The sequence below is a fragment of the Leptinotarsa decemlineata genome, unplaced genomic scaffold (assembly GCF_025532065.1).
Source record: "Leptinotarsa decemlineata unplaced genomic scaffold, Ldec_3_MD MMD2_tig00002082_RagTag_RagTag, whole genome shotgun sequence".
NCBI lineage: Eukaryota > Metazoa > Arthropoda > Insecta > Coleoptera > Chrysomelidae > Leptinotarsa > Leptinotarsa decemlineata.
In genome coordinates, this window is record NW_027412573.1 from 1,574,358 (window position 1) to 1,600,206 (window position 25,849).

At 35.4% G+C, this 25,849-nt stretch overlaps 1 protein-coding gene across 2 annotated transcripts in view; it reads left to right on the forward strand.

The window, feature by feature from the left end:
* The window catches only part of Adcy2 (adenylate cyclase type 2 Ac76E), a 169,376-nt gene extending 148,017 nt beyond the window's left edge, over positions 1-21,359 (forward strand). Inside the window, exons 10-20 of one of the 2 annotated variants that reach the window (XM_074176801.1) lie at positions 1,357-1,374; positions 2,483-2,541; positions 14,590-14,757; positions 17,606-17,837; positions 18,281-18,451; positions 18,511-18,674; positions 18,760-18,931; positions 19,282-19,494; positions 19,561-19,665; positions 19,883-20,000; positions 20,992-21,359. In XM_074176801.1, the coding sequence (XP_074032902.1) occupies positions 1,357-1,374; positions 2,483-2,541; positions 14,590-14,757; positions 17,606-17,837; positions 18,281-18,451; positions 18,511-18,674; positions 18,760-18,931; positions 19,282-19,494; positions 19,561-19,665; positions 19,883-20,000; positions 20,992-21,251 (1,680 nt within the window). In that variant the 3' untranslated portion in view covers positions 21,252-21,359. The remainder of the gene's footprint in view (positions 1-1,356; positions 1,375-2,482; positions 2,542-14,589; positions 14,758-17,605; positions 17,838-18,280; positions 18,452-18,510; positions 18,675-18,759; positions 18,932-19,281; positions 19,495-19,560; positions 19,666-19,882; positions 20,001-20,991) is intronic. The other variant, XM_074176802.1, reaches the window with a different exon arrangement.
* Positions 21,360-25,849: the final 4,490 nt, after the last annotated feature.

Genomic DNA, 25,849 nt, shown 5'->3' on the forward strand with positions numbered 1-25,849 from the left:
GAAGAGAAATGCTCCAATTTCTGCTCTCTCATGGTCACGGAACATGCAGAGAAGGGGATCCGAACTCCTGACGAGTTTACAGGCTGTATCCAGTACCATTCTGTCATGTAGACATTCCAAACTCAAAAGTCCACGATCTCCCTGTTGTCGGGGGAAGTACAACCGTGGAACGGACGATTTGGGATGCAAACTCTTATAGAGATGCATCATTTTTCGGATTTTTACGCCGAGTTGATACAGCTCCTCCCGAGTCCACTCCACTACTCCAAACGAGTAGTGTAAGATTGGAACGGCAAGCATATTTGTTGCAGCAACTTTGTTCTTCCCCGACAGTTCCGATGACCAGATCTGTCGGAGTTTGTGCTGATACTTGCCGCAGAGAGAGTTTTTCACTGCTGTTACCTCTTGTGAGTGGCGTTGTTCCACCCCGAGGTAAGTATACGGCTCTCCGGCATCCAGATGGTGTAGGATGCTCCCATCCACGACTACCTTACGGTAATCGATCCAGACCACAGAGAGGTTACGCTTATATTGTATCGAGTCCTACGTTACACATATATCGATGAGCAGGTTCTCTTTACATCCAGCGACTCCTCTCTTCGACCCTCTCTGCTCATATATCCGTTCGAACACTCAGTCAACTGCGGTGAGTATTCGTGTGTATAAGATGCTTGTAAACAAGCACAAACATTGAAGTACACAAAAATATTTTTCTCTTGGTACACCAGTTGGTATACCAAACATTTTTAATTGAATTGAAATAGATATCATTGATAGAAATGCTACACAATGTAATACATGGAAGAGTACTGACAATACATTTCATTTACATCGGACACTAGAATCCAAGATGGTGTTCTTCGAAGTTCTGTGTCAAAATATTTTATTTCTTTCATGTCACCTGCAGACAAATCTCTACTATTGTCACGAATTGACACATGCATACGGTTCGTTCAATTAACCGCAGCCGTAGAGATTCAATTTGAATCAAAACGGTTTATTTTGAGGAGAGATTACTTCTGTTGGAAAATAAGCTTTCTACTTCTTCATCATTGAACCAAAAATTGTGAAAAAAATCTAAAGAAAGGAAAAAAATAAGTGCAATGATAGAAATAAGTAAACAAATCAACGAAGTATACTTCTGTCTTTAAACACACTGGAAACTCCCCATATAAGTCAGCAATCCAGGCGAAAATCCTTAAAATGGAAAGTATTTCAAGTGATGCTAGTGTTCACGCCTCAGGCGCTACTCTATTTCATCCAAATGTAAATATCCCGACGGCTAGTCTTTATTATACTTGAATTCTCTTCTGTTCCTAGCAAATTTACATATTCACCATTCCTTTTTGTTTGCAGTCTTCATCGTACCCGCAGGTCGGTCAGTAAAATGAATTTATTTTCGTTTTCCACTAACAGAGATGTTTTCGCTTATTTGTACAAAAAAATGTAGTGATTTCACGCTTGACGTATCATTAGGCTATTCTTTCTGCGTCCGTATTTCCTAATAGCCGTTAAATATGTACATTTACTTGCTGGTGGTGGACTTTTATGTTCACAGAGTGGATTTTTTGCAGTATTTTGTTTGAAATAACAAAGATGTTGCGGGTAATTTTTCATGAAAACAGGTTTGATGCTTTCTTATTAGTCAGTGGGATATGCTTGAAGAAGAGTCGACCCTCAATTTTGGAACGGGCACACTTACAGACCGGTTCCGGGCTCCTCAACCACTCGTCAGTGCAAGATAGTGACCATCATCGACCTAAAGCCAATGATATTCCATAATTGAAAATCGAAATTCTTTCAGAGTATTTCATTTCTCGTCTCAAGTTGAAGCGAACAACAAAAATGTCACTCCATCTAGTGGACGAGGTACTAACCAACTGCATATCCGATTCCTCTGAATAAGGAAGAAAAACTTTCTTATTAGTCAGTGGGCTATGCTTCAAGACTGGCAGAAAACAAATCTAAAGAAAAGAACTTTAAATGGTCAGTCCATTCAACCTACTGTGTAGGTATATCCGAGACTGGTTGACCATTTAAAGCTCATCTCTTTAGATTGGTTTGAAGCTGTTGAAAAAAAACTTTGCAGCAGTCTATAGTCCAGTGAAAATATTTTTAAGTGTTACGTTACAATTCATAGCTTTTTAATATTATTTTTATTCTAAAGTGAGTTTTTTTCACAAACGGATTCATTTCACCTTTCTCACTTTCACTCGGATTTACCTTTCTGTAGATGTTTATTTCCGTTAAAGCAGTTTTCTATATTTGCGTTCACGAAATTTGTACCCACATAAACCTTACAAACATGTTTTTGCATGCCAAATAACACCTTAATGTTCTACCAAACTGTTTATTCGACTTGAATTATTGAACGCAGATGCTTTTAACGCTTGGATAACCCAATATCGAGTTGTCTCGAACCTCAGACTCTTTTTGTTTATAACGCGAAGTAGATTATAGCCACACCGTATTTGGTTTTCAGACTTTGGTGATGATCGAATCCAATTTGCTGCCGAATCGTAACACGTGTCTGGAGTGCAAGTAAGTTCCTTTTTGGATTATTTGTTGTGTGCTGAATTTTGTGTTCACAGCCTCTATTCTACAGCTCTAGCTCTATGTCCATAATTGTACCCTATTCCACCATATTGCTGCCTTATAGTTTATGAAATTTTCTAGAAATGATCTGAAATAATGGAACATTTGAAAAGTTAAAGAAAAGATAAGGGACAGCTAACTTCCCATCAAAATCCTGTGATAATCTACTTGAAGCCTCATTTTCTTTCCCAATAAAAACTGCGCTTATTTGTTTCTTCCGAAGCAACCAGGTGTATTATCACTTAGCTGAGTACTTTTTAGAAAATATGCCCTGACTTATTGATTGAGTTTATTTATTTTTTTATTGAATTAGGATTCCCTAATATACAGGTTAGCTAACTTAAAATGTAATATAATCAACAACATTTATATAAATGTAAAGAAATTAGATTTCTTTAATTTTGAATTTGGCGCGCTTCGCGTGCTGGCATATAAATGTCAAACTTTTTAATCTGTAGTTTTTTGTTAGAGGTGAGGAATGTGACGTTTAGAAAAAGTCTTTGAAGTTTCATATTGACATTTATTTTGTGACTATACAAATTGGAAAGGAGAAATAGACTTTGTATGTCGTTTCTTTCATTTCAGGTGAGGTTTTCACAAAAGTATAAATAAATAAAATGTTTTCTTTGATGAGTAACTAACAAAATAAAACTTTCATTTCAGAAACACATTGGTTTATTTCAATCCTAACCCATAAGATATAGTCTTATATAAATAATACAACTTTATATACATACATAATTTGAACTGAACAAAAAGGAATTTTTCAATTTCCATCATGAATATATTTTAACGGTTCGCTCTTGAAAATCTTTAATTGAAATTGAATTGAATCAAGTAAATCATTGAATCGGACAAAACCTTCAAAAAATAAACCGCTCATACTATTTCTTGTATTTGTTCTATTTATATGAATGTGACTGTTGTGCCTAGTAGAATGGTGATGAATGTCCTTATTGGAAGTTATTAGTGATAGTAAGTATGGTGAGGTAATTTTATTCAATATTTTATAGATGAAAACCATGGAACAATAGAATAACCTTTTGGATACTGAGAGCCATTGTAGAGCAGATAGTATGGTAGAAATTAGTGTTTACCTATTACATTTTAAAATTATTCTCATTCCTAGATTTTGTAGTTTTTGTATTTTTTGCACTCTGTTCAAATTGAAAGAGAATAAAATAGATGCACAGTAGTCAAAATAGGGTTGGATTATTGATTTATATACCAAAATGTTTGTATCTGTTGATAAGTTATTGGCGACTCTTGAAAAAAAATATAATATTTTTACAACCTTTTTTTCAATATTCTTGAAGTGGAAATTCACTTTATTTCATCTTAATAAAATAAAAACAACAAAAAAAATTAATTGGCGCTCCGGGGCGACTTCATCAATTCCAGTAGCGCATTTGCTTTCTCAGCTGCAGGAAAACCCGGAAAAACCTGCAGCACCACATCATTTGAAGATCTTGATCTAATAATGTCCTCTCTCTTATAAAACGAAATGTAGGGTGTCTCCAGAGGCTCCAATAAATTCAATGCATCGCCGGAACACTTCGTGACATGACTATCGTCAAACTTAAACCAGTCCGTTTCTTCTTTGACCAAGGCGTAATAATGACCAAATTCAACGCTAGAACCACAGTGAACAATGACTGCATGAATATTATTATAGTGATCTGCTAGATTGAAATGTTCATCTATTTCGAACCTTCCAAAGAGTTTCTTGTTTCCGTTAGAGGTTGAGTCTTGTTTGAAAATCAACAGTGTTATTATCAGATTGACTGGTGCCTCAGCTATACTTGTTTCCTTATAACAGTCAGTTAGTTTGGCGCATGTTTGACAATACAGTCGATCATCACCTGTTAAAAATTCTATTTTCAGATGATTTAACAATAAGCTTTACACGGAATGGTTATTAGTCATATTAGGAAAAGCTAGATGGAGTTCCAGAAATTCACATAAGTTTTTGGTACTACTTGAATATTCACCACAAAGTAATCAAGAGAGGATTTTTCCAGCAAAAGATTTACGAACACAAGATGAGATGGGTTGTACGGAATCATTCAGTCCAGAGCGGTCAGGAGTATTGATTTTGCTCACGAAGAGTATTCAACAAGAACCCCAAGAATTCGGAACAATCCTCTTGTTGTCCTAACGAGTATAGTGGACTTCAAAGACTCCAGGAAATCGGTTGGAGGGAAAGATGATACCTTCTTACGAAACTGCAGCTGCATTAACAGGTGTTTGAGTTTGATGAATAAGTAGGAAACATTCCCGTTCTCGTTCATCATTAAAACTTCGTTCTTGAAATTCTTCGTCATGAACAACACTTGTGAAATCCTAGTCATGTAGCAAGTGTTTCTTGAATTATCCAATTCAATTTTCTTCTCTAGATTTTCAGGACAACTATCTACTGATTCGTAAGGAAGAACATGTTTCACAGAATCTCCATAAAAATCATTTCTCAAGCTGCGATCGATCCTTCCAAGTGAAGAAAGGTTTCGTAGAGGGATTGATTCGACTCTTGCTTCATGAAGCTCTTCCACTGAAAGGGAACCAGTTCTACGAGGACTGCAACTCATATTTGGGGGGCAAGAATGACCTGAGTCCACTGACCGCACTGAAAAAGAAGAAGGTGGATCAATCACTTGTGAATTAACCTCGATAGGAGACTGATAAATATCCACATATCTCGGCTTGTTTCGTCGAATGATAAGCAATTATCAAGTTGACATCCCAGATACTTCACAGATGTTACTATTTCTATATGTTCATCTTCAATTTTTATATTTATGTTGTTTGTATTTATTTGATTATATTTGAATTCAGTAGTGCTTTTGTTTTTCCAACGTCAAGTTTCACTTTATTGGTTTTCAGATATTTTTCTACTTTCTCTAGAACTTTATTCATTCTGCCAACGGTTTCTTCTAAATTTACTCCAGTACAGGCCAATAAGGTATCAGCTGCAAATGAGTTGATGAACTCACAGTCTGTAAATAATTGAATGTCATTCAGGTACAGAATGAATAATAGGGGACCAAGCACACTACCTTGTGACACTCCTGTGTGATTTGTTATACAGTGTCACCGATAAAGTCCGCATCAAATGGGAAACTTTTTTATTTATCGTTTTATGTGAAATTTGATTTTGGCAGTAGATTTTGCTTAAGAAATGATGTCAAATGGCGTCTACAAAATAGGTCACGTGATTTCCTTAACCTGTCAAAATTGACATTTAAAAAAAGAAACATCGAAAAATGACATTATTCTTCAAAATATCCAAAAATATCAAAGGATAAAAACATTTTCTTTTGTAATTTTATACCCACACACCAAGTTTCAAACCCATAATAAGTATTTTATATTTTCACTATTTTTCCGCATTCCTGCTTTTTCTACTTATCAAAATTTAAGCACACCTGTACTAAATCATTCATTTTACCTAAACTCGTCACCGAATTTCTTTTTTTGTAATATAATAATATTTTAACAGCCTCTTTGATGTTAAAAACAAATTTTGAAAAATAAAAGTTGTCAAACTTGATGCAAAGTTCATCTAGTTTCAACGGGGCTTTCCAAACTATACAGTACTTGAGTTTTTTAATGAGCAAATGGCCTCACAATATGAATTAGAACAAAACGGAACATTAGGAAACAATATCTTAGAGTGTTTATTGTTTTTTTAACAAAAAATACAGTGGAATTTAATCTTAATTAAGAGGAATTGAAAATAAACATGTACCTATACCTAATAGCAAAAAAACACGAAAAAAAGACTCACGACATTAAATACACTACATTTCTGTATGTCTTCCATCGCGTTCTATGCAGATAATTGTCCTTCTTGATACATCTTTTATTGAGTTGCTGATACTCACAGGGTTTATGTTTAAAATAGAGTTTCTAATAACAGTTTCTAGGTGATTCACGTCACGAAAAGGTCTTTGTTTATAAACGATTTGTTTTAAGTAACCCCACAAGAAAAAAATCTAGTGGGTTAAATCTGGCGACCTAGGCGGCCATATTTGCTCCATATTTCGCCCAATAACTTTGCCCCTAAATATTTCTAATAGTTTCTCTTTGACTTGTCTTGAACTATGAATAGGAGCCCCGTCACATTGATACCACAGACTGTGTCTTATTTCAACCGGCATATTGTCCACTATATCACTGATCTCAGTATTTAGAAATTGCAAATAATCCTGAGAAGTTAAATTGTATCTAAAAAAGAATGGTCCCATTACCTGATTATTTAAAACACCGCACCACACATTTGTTTTAAATGAAGATTGGTCCCGACATTCTATCACAAAATGAGGATTTTCCTGAGCCCACCACCTACAATTCTGGGAACTGACTACGCCATTCGATGTGAAGGTAGCTTCGTCGGTCCATAGGATTTTGTAAGGAAATTTTCTGTTTAATTCTACTTCTCCTTGGTACCAGAAAGAGAAATCTAGTCGAACATCGAAATCTCTTTCCTTTAAGGTATTAATAAATTTGGGTTTGTAGGGTTTGAATTTATTTTTATGTAAAATTGCTCTTACGCTTTCTCTTTTAACGCCAGTTCTATCTACAATATTGGTAATACTTGATTTTCCCTGTTCGATAACATCCAGGCAGACCGCCAACTGAACCTCATCATTATTGCGTGATGGATTATGACGTTTTTTAAAAGTATTTTCAACTGAACCAGTCAGTTTAAATTTTTTTAAAATCCTACTTACAGTGGATTGCTGTACATGTCTACCAGGATGTCTTGCGTTAAAAATATCAGCCACTTGTCGATGCAATGTGTTTTCACCACAAATTAGCACAATTTCAATTTTTTCTTGTAAAGATAACATATTATTTTAATTTTCATACATTACATTGAACTAACGGGCATTAATTTATTCAGTGACAGTGACGTTTTCTAAAACACATTATGTAGTTTCATATTTTTTCACAGCCTACCCAGTTTTTTTAAATTAGTGTTGTTAGCGGAGTAGGTAAATGTAAATACTATGAGTTTTTTTCTTTTATTGAATGGGCTTCAAGAATCACGAAATGATGTTTCCTAATGTTCCGTTTTGTTCTAATTCATATTGTGAGGCCATTTGCTCATTAAAAAACTCAAGTACTGTATAGTTTTGAAAGCCCCGTTGAAACTAGATGAACTTTGCATCAAGTTTGACAACTTTTATTTTTCAAAATTTGTTTTTAACATCAAAGAGGCTCTTAAAATATTATTATATTACAAAAAAAGAAATTCGGTGACGAGTTTAGTTAAAATAAATGATTTAGTACAGGTGTGCTTAAATTTTGATAAGCAGAAAAAGCAGGAGTGCGGAAAAATAGTGAAAATATAAAATACTTATTATGGGTTTGAAACTTGGTGTGTGGGTATAAAATTACAAACGAAAATGTTTTTATCCTTTTTTTTTTAGATATTTTGAAGAATAATGTCATTTTTCGATGTTTCTTTTTTAAAATGTCAATTTTGACAGGTTAAGGAAATCACGTGACCTATTTTGTAGACGCCATTTGACATCATCTCTTAAGCAAAATCTACTGCCAAAATCAAATTTCACATAAAACGATAAATAAAAAAGTTTCCCATTTGATGCGGACTTTATCAGTGACACTGTATATGATGAGAAATAATCGTTCACACGTACTCTCTGTTTCCTACTTAACAAATAATTACTCATCCGTTCATAAACCATCCCCTCAATCCCATATTTTCTCAGCTTTTGAAGCAAAATACTTCTATCAATCGTTTCAAAGGCCCTTTTGAATCTGGAATTGGTTTTTCTAAACAGTATATCTTTCCGGAATGGAATTTTTGAATGATCCCGCTGTAAATTATATTCATGTGGTAAAACCATATCTATAAGCATTTCATCAGTTCGGACTTTCATTGTCTACTATGATACAAATTGATTTGGAATACCGATAAACGAGTATGATAGCTAGCGAGGATTCATACCTTTCGTTTTTACTTGCTTTTGAAAAATAGAGTTAGTCCAAGTCATTCCATCATTTTTCTTAATACAAAATTCAAAATATTTCAATAAGTTTATTTACGTATTATAGGAGTATGATCTGTTTTTTCAGCCAAACGAAAATAAAACATTAAAATGCCAATATCCATCTTCGTGGATAAAACCGTTTAAAATATTCATGATATTACCATTCCTGCCGCAAATAAGAATGAATACACCTCTGGTAAGCGGAAAATAGTGACTTAATAAATTTCACCGACCATTATTCGGTACGTGCTCTATTTGCCGATTTCCATGAATATTTCATACGCCGCGGGAAATAATTTATTGAACAAAATGCGGCGAATGATAATGGTTTAGGAGTTTAGGATATGCATTTTCCATTCCGGTTGATTCAAGATACGCGTTATTGAACATTTTTGAATGGTTGAGCAGGTCTTTGAGAATGAACTGATTGGAGAGAATTGGGGTTTGAACAGATTTTGTTGATTTTTCTAAGGCAGATGAATCGTAGACTTATAAAAATTTTTCACGATTATATGAAAGCTCATTTTTTACCAGGCAGCAACTCTGTTCAACATCTACTTTGATTATATTGAAATCAAATCATTATTTTCATGTGAAAATGAAATTATTTTCAGTAAACAGTGAAATGAAATGAAACCAAATGAAATATTGTTTTTTTTTCTCTATCTCTGTATGATTCATCATATGATAAGAATATTGTCAAACACTTTTGTCAAATGTCTATTCCTCGTCGAGTGGAGAATAGCTATTGTAAACTCTGACAAGTGAATAAAGACCTATCTCTGCGGCTTTTATCTGAGCTTTTTGCTGAACGGGTTCCAACTCGGTGACATAATTGTGGTCACCTCGTTCATGTCGACTAAACCGAGTTCATCAGCTGCTTGGGCAGCTGCCCTAAAGAGAAGTGCCCTGATTTCTGATCTCTCATGGTCGCGAACCATGTAGAGAAGGGGATCCGAACTCCTGACGACTTCACAGGCTACATCCAATACCATTCTGTCATTCTATCCCTCCAAACTCAAGAGTCCATGGCATACCTGCTGTCGGGGGAAGTACAAACGTGGAACGGACGATTTGGGATGCATAGTCCTTCAGAGATGCATCATTTTTGGGTCTTTACGTTGAGTTGATACAGCTCCTCCCGAATTCACTTCACTGCCCCAAACGAGTAGAGTAAGATGGAACGGCAAGCATATTTATTGCAGCAACTTTGTTCTTCCCCGACAGTTCCGATGACCAGATCTGTCGATACTTGCCGCAGAGAGAGTTTTTCACTGCTGTTACCTCTTGTGAGTGGCGTTGTTCCACCTCGAGGTAAGTATACGTCTCTCCGGCATCCAAATGGTGTAGGATTACTTCCATCTACGAGCTGCGCAGCCTCTCCATAGGTCCCGCATCGTTCTCTTTTGAGATGGACCGTTGCACATTTGTCTATCCCGAATTTCATACAGATAGTATGCGTGTACTCTTCCACCACCCTCAACGATTGATGGAGATCCTTCTCTTCAGAGGCATAAAGGGGTGACCTTGTGCCTCTGATTTCCGGGGGTGCCACAGTTATACCCTCGAGTATTTCTGAGTCTTTACGTCGAGTCCACTTCACTACTCCAAGCAAGTAGAGTCAGATTGGAACGGTAAGCATATTTGTTATTATTATTATTACAAGTGTATCTGTGAAAGAAAATGTTATTATTGATGGTCTTCTGGTGAGTTAAGGTGAATTGAATCAAAATCAAATCGAAGTTTATGGAGTCCAAATCCTTTTACAAAAGTAGCTCAGACAACGGAAGAAAAAATGATACAATACGCATCTTTGATATATTTTGTTGTTCATGTGAAACAAACTTATGATGAAAATTCAATACTGGTGAGATGAAAACGTCGAAATATTTATGAACGACATTGATTTCATGTCGCAAATGGAACACCCATGAATATATTCAGGTTAGAGTATACCTCGCTTGGAATTAATGAAAATCTCGTTTCATCCTCATTTTTAGCATCAAAGTAGAAGGTCTGTTTCTGATATGTACCGCTCTTGCTGGAATCCAATGTGCCAAGTCACTCCCGTGGAAGTATATATAGAAGAGAGATAAATATCCAACCTTTCTTCGATGTTCCAGGCTATCAAGCTTGCCAAGTGATGATCCAAGCAGGCGGGCGGCTGTTTTCTGGATGGAATCCCGCAAATTTGCTTGGAGGGGTCATAACTGGTAACAAATCATGGGTATATGGTTATGACATCGAATCCAAAGTCCAATGGTCCCAATGAAAGTGCCCAGGAGGGAAAAGACAAAAAAACTCACTAAATTCGATCAAATGTGAAGGTTTTGCTCACAGTTTGCAGAAAGTCATAGGAAGAAGACGTCCGGTATTTTGGAAAAACAATTCATGGCTTCTGCCAAGATTGAAGATACCATAAAAGGATTGGGTTTTGCGACGATTGAGAAGATAAAAACGGAATCGCTGAAAGGGGTTCAAGGACATTATCAAAAAGTACTTTGAGGATTGGGAAAAACGTAAAAACAAGTGCATTATACAGGGTGTAACTGAATAAGTGTAAAACATTTAAGGAGGTGATTCCTCATCGAAAAGAAGATAGGATCTTTCATACAAAGGAACTTCATTGGAGCATCCCTTGTTGAGATACAGCCCCTTAAAGGGGGTAAACAAAATTTGTATAACATTTTTTTTCGCAAGCACTGAAAAAGATTCAATATTGAAATTAACCTGACATTTTGTACTACCAAATAGACACTTAGCCAGTAATTTATTTGGTTTACCCCATGGTTGTAAGGGGTGGAAAACGCAACCTCTAAAATTTATTTCCAATGTAACTTTTTGTCTTCTTATTTGTTTACCATTCAAAAATTTATTTCCGATAGCCTGTTTCATTCTAAACAAAAAATGTCTCATGAGTTTTTTGCCTAAAATAAACCAGTTCGCAATCATTTTATGGACAACTACAGAGATACATTTCGATGAGGAATCACCTCCTTGAATGTTTTACACTTATTCAGTTACACCCTGTTTTTGAGAGGGACTATTTTGAAGGGAACAAAATAGAAATCGATGAATAAATAAATATTTTTTCGAGAAAAATGAAAATTCACCCTATCCTTGAAAAGATCTCGTATAATCGAAGGAGATGTGAACGTTTATAATACGTTTCTTCAAAAATACATTGATTTCGCCTTCGCCTCAGTGAAATATATGTTCACAATGGAAATTGATTTACTGGGAACGGGAAATTGAGGTGAACTCAAGTTTCGAAATTGAATTATTTATTGAGGGATCGAAAGCTACAGCTTTGGCTAGTTGGAATTAAAATACTTCGATAGATACCAGCCATAATTCTGATAAAATATCAAGTAATCCAGTTTCCAGTGTTCCAGTTTCAACTCTCTTTTCTTCATCAAGTATTTTTGTCATTTTTGCATCAAGCATCAGTTCATGAAACCTTTGAGCATCTATTTTCAAGCAACACGTATTTGTAGTGTCATATTCTGTCGGTAAAACTCGAGAGCTTTCATTCGAAATCTCTTCGACATGCCCGTCAATTCGACTCACACGATGTGGAAAATATATTTCCCTTTTACGATAAAACACGCTCAAGGTACTTCGATTCGTCGAAACACATCGTTATACGAAACTTGGCTTCTGTGGAAATCACACGGATATTTTCGCTCCATAAACCACAACGTGTTTCCCTCTGGTGATTTGAAGTGTTCAATAAATCAGAGGCGTCAGAAAATATAATACATATGCGTGAACTGATAGATATGTGTCAAGTTGGATATCGTTGATTTGCCCTTAATTAATCAATCAACTGAGTTTCAATAAAAAAAAATTAATAATGACGATGACGACGCTAATGGGAATAATAATATAAATTTCAATGTTAAATGTTAATGTGAATTTTGATGTCAACATTGACGTTGATGTTATTGTTAATGTTAATGTTAACGTCAATGGTAATGTTAATGTTAATTCTAACGTTAACGTTGACGTTATTGTTAATGTTAATGTTGATGTTAACGTTAACATCAATGTCAATATTAATGTTAATGTGATTGTTAACGTTTATGTTAATGTTACCGATGTAGCAATGATGGAACTAGGTTTAGGATTGAAAAATATTTTTGATAATCGTTCACTTATCATCATGGATAATGATATTATTTTTAATGTTGATGTCAATGTTGATGTTAATGTTAATGTTGATGTTATTGTTGATGTTAATGTAAATTTTCATATAATATATGAAAATTTACATAACTAATTCATATTACATTGAAAACAACAGTACAAAAATAATATTTCCGAACGCTCAGAGGTGCGAACTTGTTTCTTCCTTTTTATAAAAGAGGATGTATGCATTTTCACTCACAAGTGATTTTGGTGAAAGTAGTGACACGTGTGAATCATTGTATTCGTGCCACGTGCCAGTATAAGGATGTCTGCAGAATGCTGTATAATGTCCGCTGTAGGTAGATCCACTGTGATTCGAAAGTGCATATAGATTATAACGACAAGGAGTCACATTTTCTGCTGCATAATTGTTCATGTCTAATCCATCTAGAGAAAATTCGATGGCAACATTTAACTTGCCTCTAAATCTTTCTGTTTAAGAAAATCTTTCAAAATGAATGACTAAAAAACGGAGAAACTTATGGATCGATAGAGACTTTGAGCATTTTCTTCTTTCCTTGCAACTTGAACACGTCGGTTTTTCATGTCCATCCAAAGTTTTCTCTCTTGTGAAGAAATCCAAGCACTGTGATACATTCAATTGGCCAGTTCTTTGTGGTATGGGGAGTAACAAATCCCAGAAAGTTCTGAAGGTTACAGATGAGTCTCCACAATGTGTGCAATGTTAATATTAATGTCAATGTCAATGTTAATGTTAATGCTAATGTTATGGTTAATGTTGACGTTAACGTTAACGTCAACGTTGATGTTAATGTTGACGTTAATGTTATTGTTACCGATGAAGCAATGATGGAGCTGTGTTTAGGGTTGAAAAATATATTTGATAATTGTTCACTTAACATCATGGATACTGATATTATAATTAATGTTGTCATTGTTGATGTTGATGTTTATGTTAATGATGATTTTTATGTTGGTATGAATGTTATTGTTATTGTCAATATTTATGCTGATGCCAATGAAACATTTCAATAATGACAACGATGACGCTAATCGAAATGATAATGTTAATGTCAATGTCGATATCAATGTCAATGTTAATGTCAATGTATATGTAAGTGTCGATGTCAATGTAAATGTTATCTTGACGTTTATAAATTCACAAAAGCGAACCAAAAGAACCTGGAAACTTTCACACATTTGCATACACAACCTAGAGTAATATTTTATGTCAGTGTCATCACAATTCACATCTATCTCTCAATTCAAATCGTCACGTTGTGGAATAGGCGACACTATATCGTCACACTAGTAGCGATATTAACACTATTTAGCGGGTTTTCAAGCGGAGCACGTCAATGAAGTTGAGTTGGTAGATAGATTTGATTAGAAATCCTACAAGTATCAGTCGCTACACCAGTGTATAGGCATCTCAGTTCAATCTACATTTTTTTTTAGGTATGGTATAGTTTCACCAGTTTGGTTGCAATTTCATCGAAACCATACGATATTCAATTCTTGATTTTTTTGTAGAATGCAGTTATTTTTAATGTCGAATAATTTACATATATCAATTGATGTTCTATGAAAATTTTGGTCATTATAAAATGCTTTCGAATCTTTTGGAATCGCATAGAAAACAATGGAAAGTCATTTTTACTCTCCTTGAAAAAATAATTCAAGAGAATCCAATGCTGCCGCTAAAAAACCCTTCCTTCCTCTCATTTCCTTCCTGAGAAAGTCCCAATCCCTCCGAATTTTTTCATGAGGAAGCGACCGCCTATTTGAATAATGAAGAACGCATTAAGACGTGAGCATGTTTCAGGAAATGGTGGAACAGCGAAGACCTGCACCCTGCTCTGCTGTGGTTCCAAAACAGAAAGCAGGAGACCGAGTATCGCGGCCAACCTGATCCGGAATTCCGCTGTTACGTCGCCTGCGCTTGTTTCTTGTTCCTCGCGATGTGCGTTATGCAGATAGCCACGATCCCGAGGTAAGTCTGCCGGGATTATTTTTGACGGGGGATTTGAATTCGCACCGAGGAATTTGCAAGAGGTTTGTTCGGAGAATAGTCTTACATTAGTTCAGGGAGTTTATCATAATTTAGGTACTTGTAGCATTGCAGGTTTTTGGGAATGGATTACTGCTTTGAGAAAAAAGTACAACGATAATTATTTATATGATTATTGCTGTTTTTGTGATGGTATTGACAGATACTTGATGAGAATCCATGATAACGTATTGGAGTAACACTTTGTTGTGAGATTTCCACTTGACAGTATTTACGAAACCGAAAACACGTTTTTCGCTATACAATAGTTAATAGTTTTTACAGATGTGTTCATACTAATTAAATTTTACTCACTTACTGCATTATCAATTTGAAGTGTTACTTAAATACTGTTTTTACACGCTTTATATTAGCTTCACCTGTATGTATGTATGTTTGTATGTATCTTTGTTTGTTATTGCTTGATCTATTCGCGGGCAGATGGCGCTGTACGTAACTATCGACATTATTGCTTGATCTATTCGCGGGCAGATGGTGCTGTACGTAACCTCGTTGATAGGTTCTTCAAAAGAAAATCAGAAAAAAAATTGATTTTAATAATTATAAGTGTTAGCGAAATTTTGTGCTAGAGCTGACATATTCAGATCTTTAAATATTTTCAATTACCCGTAATTCAGTACAGAAAAAAAGTTATGAACGAAATTTTTCAGTTCGATGTTTTTTGAAAGCGTGTTTCTTAGTTTTTTGAACTATATTTATTCGTATCAACGGACTCATTTACTTTGGGCAAAAATCTAATAATTCCTTGGACCACATTAGCATGATTTTCTGAACTTTCGTCAACAATCGGAACGAAGATTATTTCGAATATTCGATACGTTTTTCATATTTTCTTCATAAAAAAATTGAAGATGAGATCTGGAAAACCAGAAATTGAACATGAAGAAAAGATTAATAGTAGTAAAAACTGCAGAAGCGAAAAAAGATTCAAAACAAGCTTGTTTGAATTATATTTTGAATTAGGGATCTTTCCTGTGGCTGGACCAGTGTCAATTTCATTATGTTGGATTCATATAATATTCTGTAGAAGTCATTCTTGGAATGATTTCGCATGTTTACTGTATTTCTTGAAAGCTACTCAAATTGTCTTTTGTTGGATGTTCGTTGTATTCTTCTGCACATAATGTGGGTTGTCCATAAATTGCTTGTCTTCAGTAATCCCTACATTTATGTATAACATGAAAAGGTATCCCTACTGCTGAGGTCCTCGTCATACAACCCTTCATTTTTCTCTTCATTGTCATTCACAGCAATTAATACTTTCACCAATTCTCCCATCATTTTTTTCTGGTATATTTTCATCTACACTTGTTTTTGAATATTTACAGCAACAGCTTTCTTTAGTAACACAAATGTCGAATAAAGTCGACCTCGAGAGGCCTTTTCCACAAAAAGAATATATTATTCATCATCAAATTGTCACTTATTTTGAATGGTTCAACCTTTGATCTTTCCATTCTACATCAAACTTCCGTATTCTTACTTTCACTTATTCCAATGCATCTTGCTACTATTGGAAACAGTAATGAACTGAGGAATCTCACTTCCTTGAGTATTGAGCCTAATATCTCACAAATATTATTGGATCTCCGACAAATTAATCAGCAATTGCTTATTCTCGTCAACGAAGTCATTTGGAATAACTTTCGAGTAATAATTTGATTCCATTTGTTTTTCCGAATACATGAAATATTCCAGTGGCAACTGCGGCCTGATGACTTCGACAATTGCGGAACTAGCCAAACGTCACACCCATGCTCAATCCCTAAAGAGATGGGATGGAATCAAAGGATCCAGTCCTGCCAGGATCACCCTGGGCGACCCTGGGAAGCTGACGCTTCTGACTGGTCACTGTCAACTAAGGAAACACCTCCACAAATATGGCGCTAGTGGACACATCTCTATGCAGGATATGTGAACAGGAAAATGAAACTATCGTCAATAAGAGAGTGTGTGTTCATCGAGTCTTGGCCTACACCTGCCGATATAAAGGAGATGTCTCCCAGAGACCTGCCACCTTCCTGGAAAGGATAGGATGGACGATGACCTAGGAGGACAACTCCTTGGGAGGATGTACAATGGGTCACATGTGGGCTAAGTGCTGTGGATCTACACTCACCCTCCCTACTCTACAGATACGCAGATACATGAAATGTTCAATTACCATTTTTATCTCAAACGAGACAAATAAAATATTTTATAACACGACACCTCACTTCAATCTTCCATATCCTAACTTACACAAGATGTGTTTTTTGTGGACTATCTCACAGACAGAGGAAATGGATTTCATTTTCAGAGAATTTTCCTCGAAGCTTTTGGAAATTCCAATATTTCGAAGAAGATACAACAGTATCACTATAAGATTACTACTTGACAATGCCGATATCCAATCTCGATTTTATTATATTCTGAAAGTTTCGAGAGCACGAACAGCTTTACAATGTGTATTGAAGTTTTCAATTTCCCTCTTGGTTTACAGTTACGTCTATCCCGAAAAGTGAAAATTTTTCAAGTCTTGGGAATTCGAGGATATTTTTCTTTGAAGGATAAACTTTTGCACCTTCTGATTTTTAAAGAAAGAGGGCGACAGAGAAAAGAGGGGATAATATCTTCAGAATATTCGGAATGAACAATTGATCGCATTATTGTGATGGAGAAAGTGATTTTGTGAAATTTGAACTAACTGAATAACAATGTGAATCTACTATTTTCAATATGGCTCATATCACTGGAAAGTTTGTTAACGATAGACTCATTTAATTTTCAGAAGCATCATCCTCTTTGGAACCCTAACACCAACTCTAATCGTACTTCTGATCTTCGTCTACCTCTGCTGGCTGGACGGATGTTGCGGTCCAAGACCACCCTCAGATACGCCTGTGGATGAACCAGGAGCTTGCTCTCCTCCTGGACAAATTGTCGCTGAGAGTAGATGTTTGAGGTTGTCTATATTTTTGGTTTCAGTGACGCTAATCTCTGCTTGTGCAGTTATTACTTTGGTTAGTGTAATATTTTTAAATGGGTTATTTCAATGAGAATTGTGGGAAATATTATCTACTCGTGGACTAAAGAACGAAGAAAAATGTTACTTTTGTTGTAGGGGCAAGTATTTTGGTGAAATGATTGAGTTGAGCTAGATAAGTTACATTTTCACGATGTTGACTCTATATTGATGATAGTGTAATAATATCTTCGATTGTAAAGCAAATTGATGGAATTCATATTACTGATACCGATGAGTATTTGACTTTTCAACTAGTTATTTATTTTTTTATTGTTCACATAACATTTGAAAGGTATCTCAACAAGATATCAAATAATTGCAAACATTTTTACTCGTTTTAGTTACTCCGTGTTAGTCGATAGGGCAATTTGTACTTCCAGCAATTAGATTCTGAAATCAGTCAAAGATTATAAACATATTTTCTCTCTCTGTTTATAGGTGGATTACAGTCCAGTATCTATGCCCATTCCAATACTATCTATATCTACAGTAGCGCCTACAGTTACACTTGGAAATATTTCAGATTCAGAAACTAATGTCACTTCCACAGAGCAGGAACCATTTGTATTCACTTTCAACACTACGGAAATGGTAGTACAATATGTTCCTGTAAGCAGGTTGATCAAATTATATTTCCATATTAAAATCCTAATTGTTTTCATTTCTAGACATATCTTTATAGCTCAGCTTTGGTTTTGGCTGCTATATCGGTTTTCCTGAGGATGGGTTTTCTGCTGAAACTTGTTTTGATGATTACATCGGTCATTAGTCATACCGTAATCTATAGCTATCTGCAGTTTTTTCAAGACTATCATGACGTGCATGATGACGAGTAAGTTTGAGATACAATTCAATATGGATTTATGTTTTTCCAATTTCAATTCAATTATATGTTCATGAACATGTTTGCCTTTCAGGTTTCCTTCAATTCCTTTCGAAGTTAAAACAGCTCTAGCTCTTGCCTTAGTCGTTATATTTTTTCACATTTTGGACAGGCAAATTGAGTTCACGTCAAGAACAGATTATCTCTGGAAGGCCAAGCTCAAGGTTGAACAAGAAGAAGTAGAGACGATGAGAGGAATAAACAAGGTATAGACTGGAGAGAGTATGAATTATACATGTTTTTCTGTAACCTACTGAATCAAGCTTACTTTGGAAATCAATTATTTGTAATGAACTTTATCGAAGACGATATGGTTGTAGAAAACAAATTGTATCTCATCACAAAACTACAGGTCAACTGCTTGGTAAATACTTAGACATTTTATTCATTTCAATAATGTTTTATTCAAATGGAATCAATCCTATCCAATCAAATTAACTCTTTCCTTCCCTCAAGGGAAGGAAAGAAAATGTTTTGAAATGTTGACGGGGTATTATTCAAACCAAAGGACATCCTTCTACACTCACAATGATATTATTGATGATGATTTTTCCAGATACTGTTGGAAAATATTCTACCAGCACACGTAGCAGAACATTTCTTGCTGACGAGGGTAACCCAAGATCTCTACCATGAGAGGTACTCATGCGTCGCAGTTATGTTTGCTTCAATTCCCAATTACAAAGAGTTTTATGATGAAAGTGACGTCAACAAACAAGGTCTCGAATGTTTAAGATTGCTCAACGAGATCATTTGCGAATTCGATAAGGTGTGTATACAAAATTTTTGTGAATAATGTTTGCGATGGTCATGTCCAATAGCGGTGTTTTTGTAGCTTTTGTTGAAGCCCAAATTCAGTTGCATTGAAAAAATCAAAACTATTGGCAGCACCTACATGTTGGCTTCTGGACTGAGGCCTGGGAAGGAGGGTGATAGTAAGGTCAGTATTGTACTCTTTAAGAAATACAAATTTTTAAAAAATACTTTTTTCCAATTCCATGATCACTATTCTTAGGACATTTTCAAGGTAAGACTCTATTGAAACTGTAGTAGTTTCAAGTACTGAATACATTATATACTTTCAATTTCAAACGATTATGTTTGAAAATCTGTTTAAAATCTGTAAAGGAGTTCATCATGAAAGTTTGGTATTTCAGGAAGCCAGCAGAAAAGAAGAGCATGTAATAACAGCTCTCGTAGAATTTGCTGTTTTGCTCATGACAAGTTTGGAACAGATTAACAGAGACGCCTTTCAAAGATTCAAACTGAGAGTTGGTAAGTTTTTGTTTGAATGTCATACACGACAAAAATTAGATGATTATGTTTCACATTCGATGCTCTTTCCTCATTTTTTGACCGAATACAATGTGTTGTAAATATGAGAATATAATTTGTAGATCGCCATTGAATTCAAAATATTTCATTATAGAATTCTGGAAGAATGGCAATATCGGGATACAATGCATAGCAACCTATCTCTGAAATGGAAACAGTTACTGTTCAATTTTCAGTTTGAGTTTTCTTTTAAATAATAGCTTTCAGTCGTCATGTTTACAAAAATGTTGGATGAATATTATTATTATCCTACGGTTGCGCTTGTCAGGGCCTATCCCCGGAGTCTCAATATATTCGGGAGGGTGCACCACCATTATCAACCCCACAACGTGGAGTAAGTGATAATTTGGTCCAATGCAGTTCCATTTTCCGAACGGCAAGGCCGGGATTTTGTTCTTTCGAATAAGAAAGCGATTGGGCGAAGCTGTAGAAGGCGGTGTTGATTTGCCAGATGTCAGCCTCTTCTGTTAGAACACCACGAACCTCAGCATCAAAATAAGCCGATTCTTGGGGCTTCGGGAGCCTGATTCTGTGGAGTGCCCTGCGTTTTCTGATCTATCACTTCGTTAATAGGCTGAGAAGGAACTATATGCCGTGCCGGCAAAGATAGAATACGGTACCAGAGGGATAATAGTGTTCTCCCTTCCGAGTGTGCCTGGGCTGCCGGTGTTGGTGATGCCTTAAGTGTTGGTGATCATCCCTGGTCATTATTATCATTATTATTATTGATTATTATCATTATTCTTTTTATTATTTTTGTAGGAAAACACCTTATACTCCCTCATTGGCAAATACTCAAATTGTTCCGAGGAAATTTATTATCTTTTGAACTGTTCGAAAATAGACATAAGGATTTGAAAACTGATAAATATACATCACAAAATTTCTATTTCTACTTGAGAAAAATCTACAGTGGACCTTTCTTTCACAGGTTTGAACCATGGTCCAGTAATAGCCGGTGTAGTGGGAGCTCAGAAACCACAGTACGACATCTGGGGCAACACTGTCAACGTTGCCTCCAGGATGGATTCCTGCGGCACGCTAGGCAGAATACAGACAACTGACGTCACAGCCCAAGTTCTCATGAACGCAGGTTACCACTGCGAGTGCAGGGGGCCAACCTACGTCAAGGGCAAGGGGACGCTGACGACCTACTTTGTCAAGACTCCTTTCGACGAAAAAGTGTGTTGAAAATTGTGATATGAGACTATTTTTTTCAATAGTGTTCTCGAGAGTGATGTTATTTATTTCTAAAGTTTTTCTGTAAGCATTAGGTGAATTTAAGCTGAGGTTCAATTGTTTTCCTGAAAGTGTGTTTCTGTGATTGTGTTGAGTGGAAACAATAAGTTCATAGGACATTTTCAATGACTTTCTCCGCAGCTATTCTACCGATGAGATAAAAGTTGGGGTTCCCCAAGGAACATTTCTTGGCCCGGTAATGTTTCTTGTATAAATAAACAGCATCGCAGAAGCTATTAATATCAAGGGTTCACAACAGATGGACGTACAGATCAACAGAAGTCATATTTAAAAAAATGTCCTATTCAACTATAAGGAATATTCATTGGCACGTACGTTTTTCTAGGTGAGGAAGTTACTCCTTGTTTCTGTTGGTTCAGTATATTCACTAATTCATTGAATTTTCAACAGATTCACCAATTTTGAAAAAATAAACATATATTATGTGAATTTAGATCGGAAAAGTACTTATTCTAACAAACGTATGTTTCACTTCAGTTTCAAATGGATCAGTAAAAAAACTATCCGCTACGAGAATCAAAAGTCTGTTGTTATGAAACAGTGTTATGAAATCAGAGGTTTCTATACTATAGTCATCTCCTAACCAAGCTCCGTTAAAAAGAATTACGTGATCATGAATTGGAGAGGGTTGCAATTAGCAAATAATAGCTGACCTCAGGTAGACAGGACTTAATTATAACCACTGCCAAACTGTAGATGCGGATAAAGAGTGATAGTGGAAAGGGGCAAGTTTTGTTGCAGTGTCAATATCAAAATTGTCCATAAAGCTGTCCTGACCTGATGATTATGAAGTAATTTGTTAAGTTCATCATTATCCACATTGAATCCTGACAGATATTGTTTGTTGGTGATCTTATTTTCTCGATAAGTCATGTGTTCCACCAGTTGCTATTGCAAAACTAGCTCTATATCTATTTCGGTCAAAATCCAAGGTAACAGTGGATTCTGATTCTATATACCCACTTACAGACAAATTTTCAAGGATTCATATTTTCAAAAACTGGGCGTTCTTCATTTTTCAAATATTGTCACAGAAACATGCAATATCTCGCACTTGAAATTAACACAGAAATTAAATTTTGCCACAGCTTGATTCACCGAAATAATCATAATTTATATATAGTATAATTACAGTTATTTACTTTTTAAACAATTGTTGTTCAGTTGGTATGCTGTTCATTTCCTTTTCGATATCGAAAATTGATTTTGTAAAGGACCGAACTCCCCTTCAGGACTTCCTTTTTCATTGAAATGTTACATTTGGTGTTCCTCGAAGAACGGTTCCGGGGTCTCTTTTTTTCAATACATATATCAGTTTCTTGTTGAATTTCGAAAAAAAAAGGTTACGTGATCAGTTTTATTGATGATACTGCTATGTTTCATGTTTAATTGGAAATGAAACCACAAAATTACGTTCAAATGGAATTTTCAGACTACTTTTGGACTATATTCGAAATTTGACTACTAGCTACTGTTACGTTCTTCCCCGTGGGTTGACCAATATTGACGCTGAACAATAATCAAACTTAACTTCATTTGACTTCAAATACAAAAAACATTTCAAGTAAAATTTCAACCATTATTCGAATGTATATCGTCTTACTAGATCGCTTTGCGTACCGCACTGTAACTTCCACTTGACTGTGTCGATCTGCGAGTGGATGGCGCTTATATTTGGCAATCGAAGGCGCCGAAACATTCTTTGAAAATCCATCGAAGCCGGTAATATTATTCTCTACACATCTAGAACGGCCGCGAACATCGAACATTGGCGCGCTCTTAGCTACGTTACGATTGGTTTATGGCTCCAGTGGCGGCCGGTGGGAGACACCACGACTCATGTAGGAACTCTGCCTCTCTTTGTGGACCACTTTAGGGTTGCTTCTAGGTGACAATTGGATTCTATACACCAGATTGTTCATCTTTTTGGTTACCAGGTAAGGTCCTTGCCATGGTCTCTGCCACTTGGGACACAAACCTTTCTGACGTTGGGGTTGGTAGAGCCAAAGGTTCCAAACAATGATTGTGGACAAAAAATTGCAATTAAATATTATAATTATTATTATTCGTGGGAAAGGGGAAATGAACATACCGACGACATACTGTAAAACTGAATATTTCCACAGAGTTATAGAAGTTTTGACAATAATATTATTTAATAATCCAGAATAGTTCTAAAATTTTATCATATGTTAACGAGATCAAATTGGTATCTACATATCAATGATGTAAGGCATTTGGAAATTTGAATTTTAAGTACCTGATGACTGAATACTTAGAATAAGGATTGTATCGTGCTGATTTGTTTCAGCAGTTAAGAAGAAGTAATGATTGAGTTGTGAAGAGTGTATTCATTGAATCCGTAGCTTCGGTTAGATTTCATAGGCAAAACACCAAATTAATGCTGTTAGATGTAAGAATTAGTGGAAGTGTACTTTAGTGACTCTGATATTTTTAGTTTTCATATTCACATGGGCGCACAAAACACTAAAAGGTTTTTTACAACATCTATCAGAGTATTTACCATTCCAGCAACAGGTCACTAGGGATTTCTCTTAGAGAGGGTTATTACCTCCCCTTCTGTGGTCACTCCTAATGGATAGCCTGCTCGATGTAATTATTGGAAAAAGGATAGACCCGCAGGCCTATGCAGAGGACCTTGTCATCCTGGAAAGGACTGCATTGGTAATATCCTCCGAAGAAAGTCGGAAGAAAATGCTCATAGTTGTTGCCAGAGGAAACAGGTGTCTGTTAACCCCCAATAAATCTGTAATAGTCCTCTTCACCAGAAATATATTTCTGGATGATTCAACCACACTGCTTCCAATTGTGAGGTTAGGTGGAGCTGAAATATCTAGGTAGCATTCTTGATGAACAAAACTCAGCTGGAACACTTGCTTATGGAAGGTTTTACAGAGAGCTAGATTGTCCCTAGAGATATGTTGAAGATTTTGTGAGGATTCGAATCAATTGGATACATACGATAGTGGACAACGGTCAAGATACCTCACGATTCAATTTGTGGTCTTACAATGTTTTATGTTTTATGTGTATATGTACAATCTGCAACAGAAACATTATTATGCTATTTTTGAGAAAGAATAGTTTTGGCTGTCTACTTTTCCATTTCGTTACAAAAAAACGTGAGAATCATCCAAAGAAAGGAAGGAAGCGGTCCAATTCAAAAAATTAACTTTGTAAAGATGTGTAGATCATGCAAAGAAGCAACTTTCAAATACGAACCGGCAGAAAATTTCTTTCAAAATAAACACTTTTATATGAACACTGAATTATACATTTTTTCTTTTATTCAGTTTGTTTTGAGAACATTTGTTATGGAACTGAATCAGATATTATTCACAGGATTTTTGTACTAAAATTCCATAATATAAGGCACTAAATTCTCAGAAATATTATTACATTAAAAGGAATGTAATACGTAGTACTGTAATACGTTATTTTGACAAATCACGATGGTAAAGGAGGTATTTTTATAGAAATTTTTTTCTCGTGGGATTCTCAAGAGCAAATTATACCGGAAATTTTTTGACGTTTACAATAACAGACCATTTTTGACAGATTGGTTTTTATTTGTTCACGTAATATTTAGTTTTGATACATTTTAATTACAAAGCAAAGATGTTTTCTATATTCTTCGGTGAAAATGCAGGATTTTGAATGTTTTCAATTAAGTGTCTATGTCTAATGAAATCTACATAATATTTAGACACTAATTTATTCATCTTTTTCCCTTTCAGTACATTCAAATTTGCGTAGTTTACGTAGCTTCACCTGTATGTATGTATGTATGTATGTTTGTAACTCTCAGGCTCTGGATCTGTATTTGACAGAATTAACGACATTATTTAAACACAGAATTTTGTTGGTTTTACTGGCTGTGAAATATTCTTTATCGCAATAAAACACGAGTTTTTTTGATGTTTTGAACTGTCAAATACAATGCTCACAGACTTCTATATGTAATGCTTGCTGACGCTGGTTATGAATTCCATACCATTAAAGCGGGCATAAACCACATTAATGAAAACGTAAAAAAAACAAATTTCTACCACTTGTAGTTACTCAAAACTTATGTAAAATTGAAGAATATACTATTTTCTCTAATGAAATGATATTCCCATACAACTACAATGAGTAGAAATTACTTAGTTACCATAGCAACACAACAATCTCGCTCAGGAATTTCCTCCGTCTACGACTCGGGAAATTTTCAAAATATTCATGAGCTCGAAAAAATTTCCGGAGATAATTTGACCTCTAGTGGTATTACTGTTGAAAACATTTTTGACAGGTGGTGATTCTATATATTTTTCCTCATCTATTTAGTATAATTTCTGTACGCCACTGCACGAAACAAATTAAGGCAAGTCATTTCTGAGAATTCCGTGCCTACTGTTATGGAATTATAATATACACGATACAATAAATGAAAGAGGTCACATTTCGCTTGCTTCAAGACACTTGCTTTATCAGCTCTTCAGTTCCAAATCTGAATAACATTATAAAAA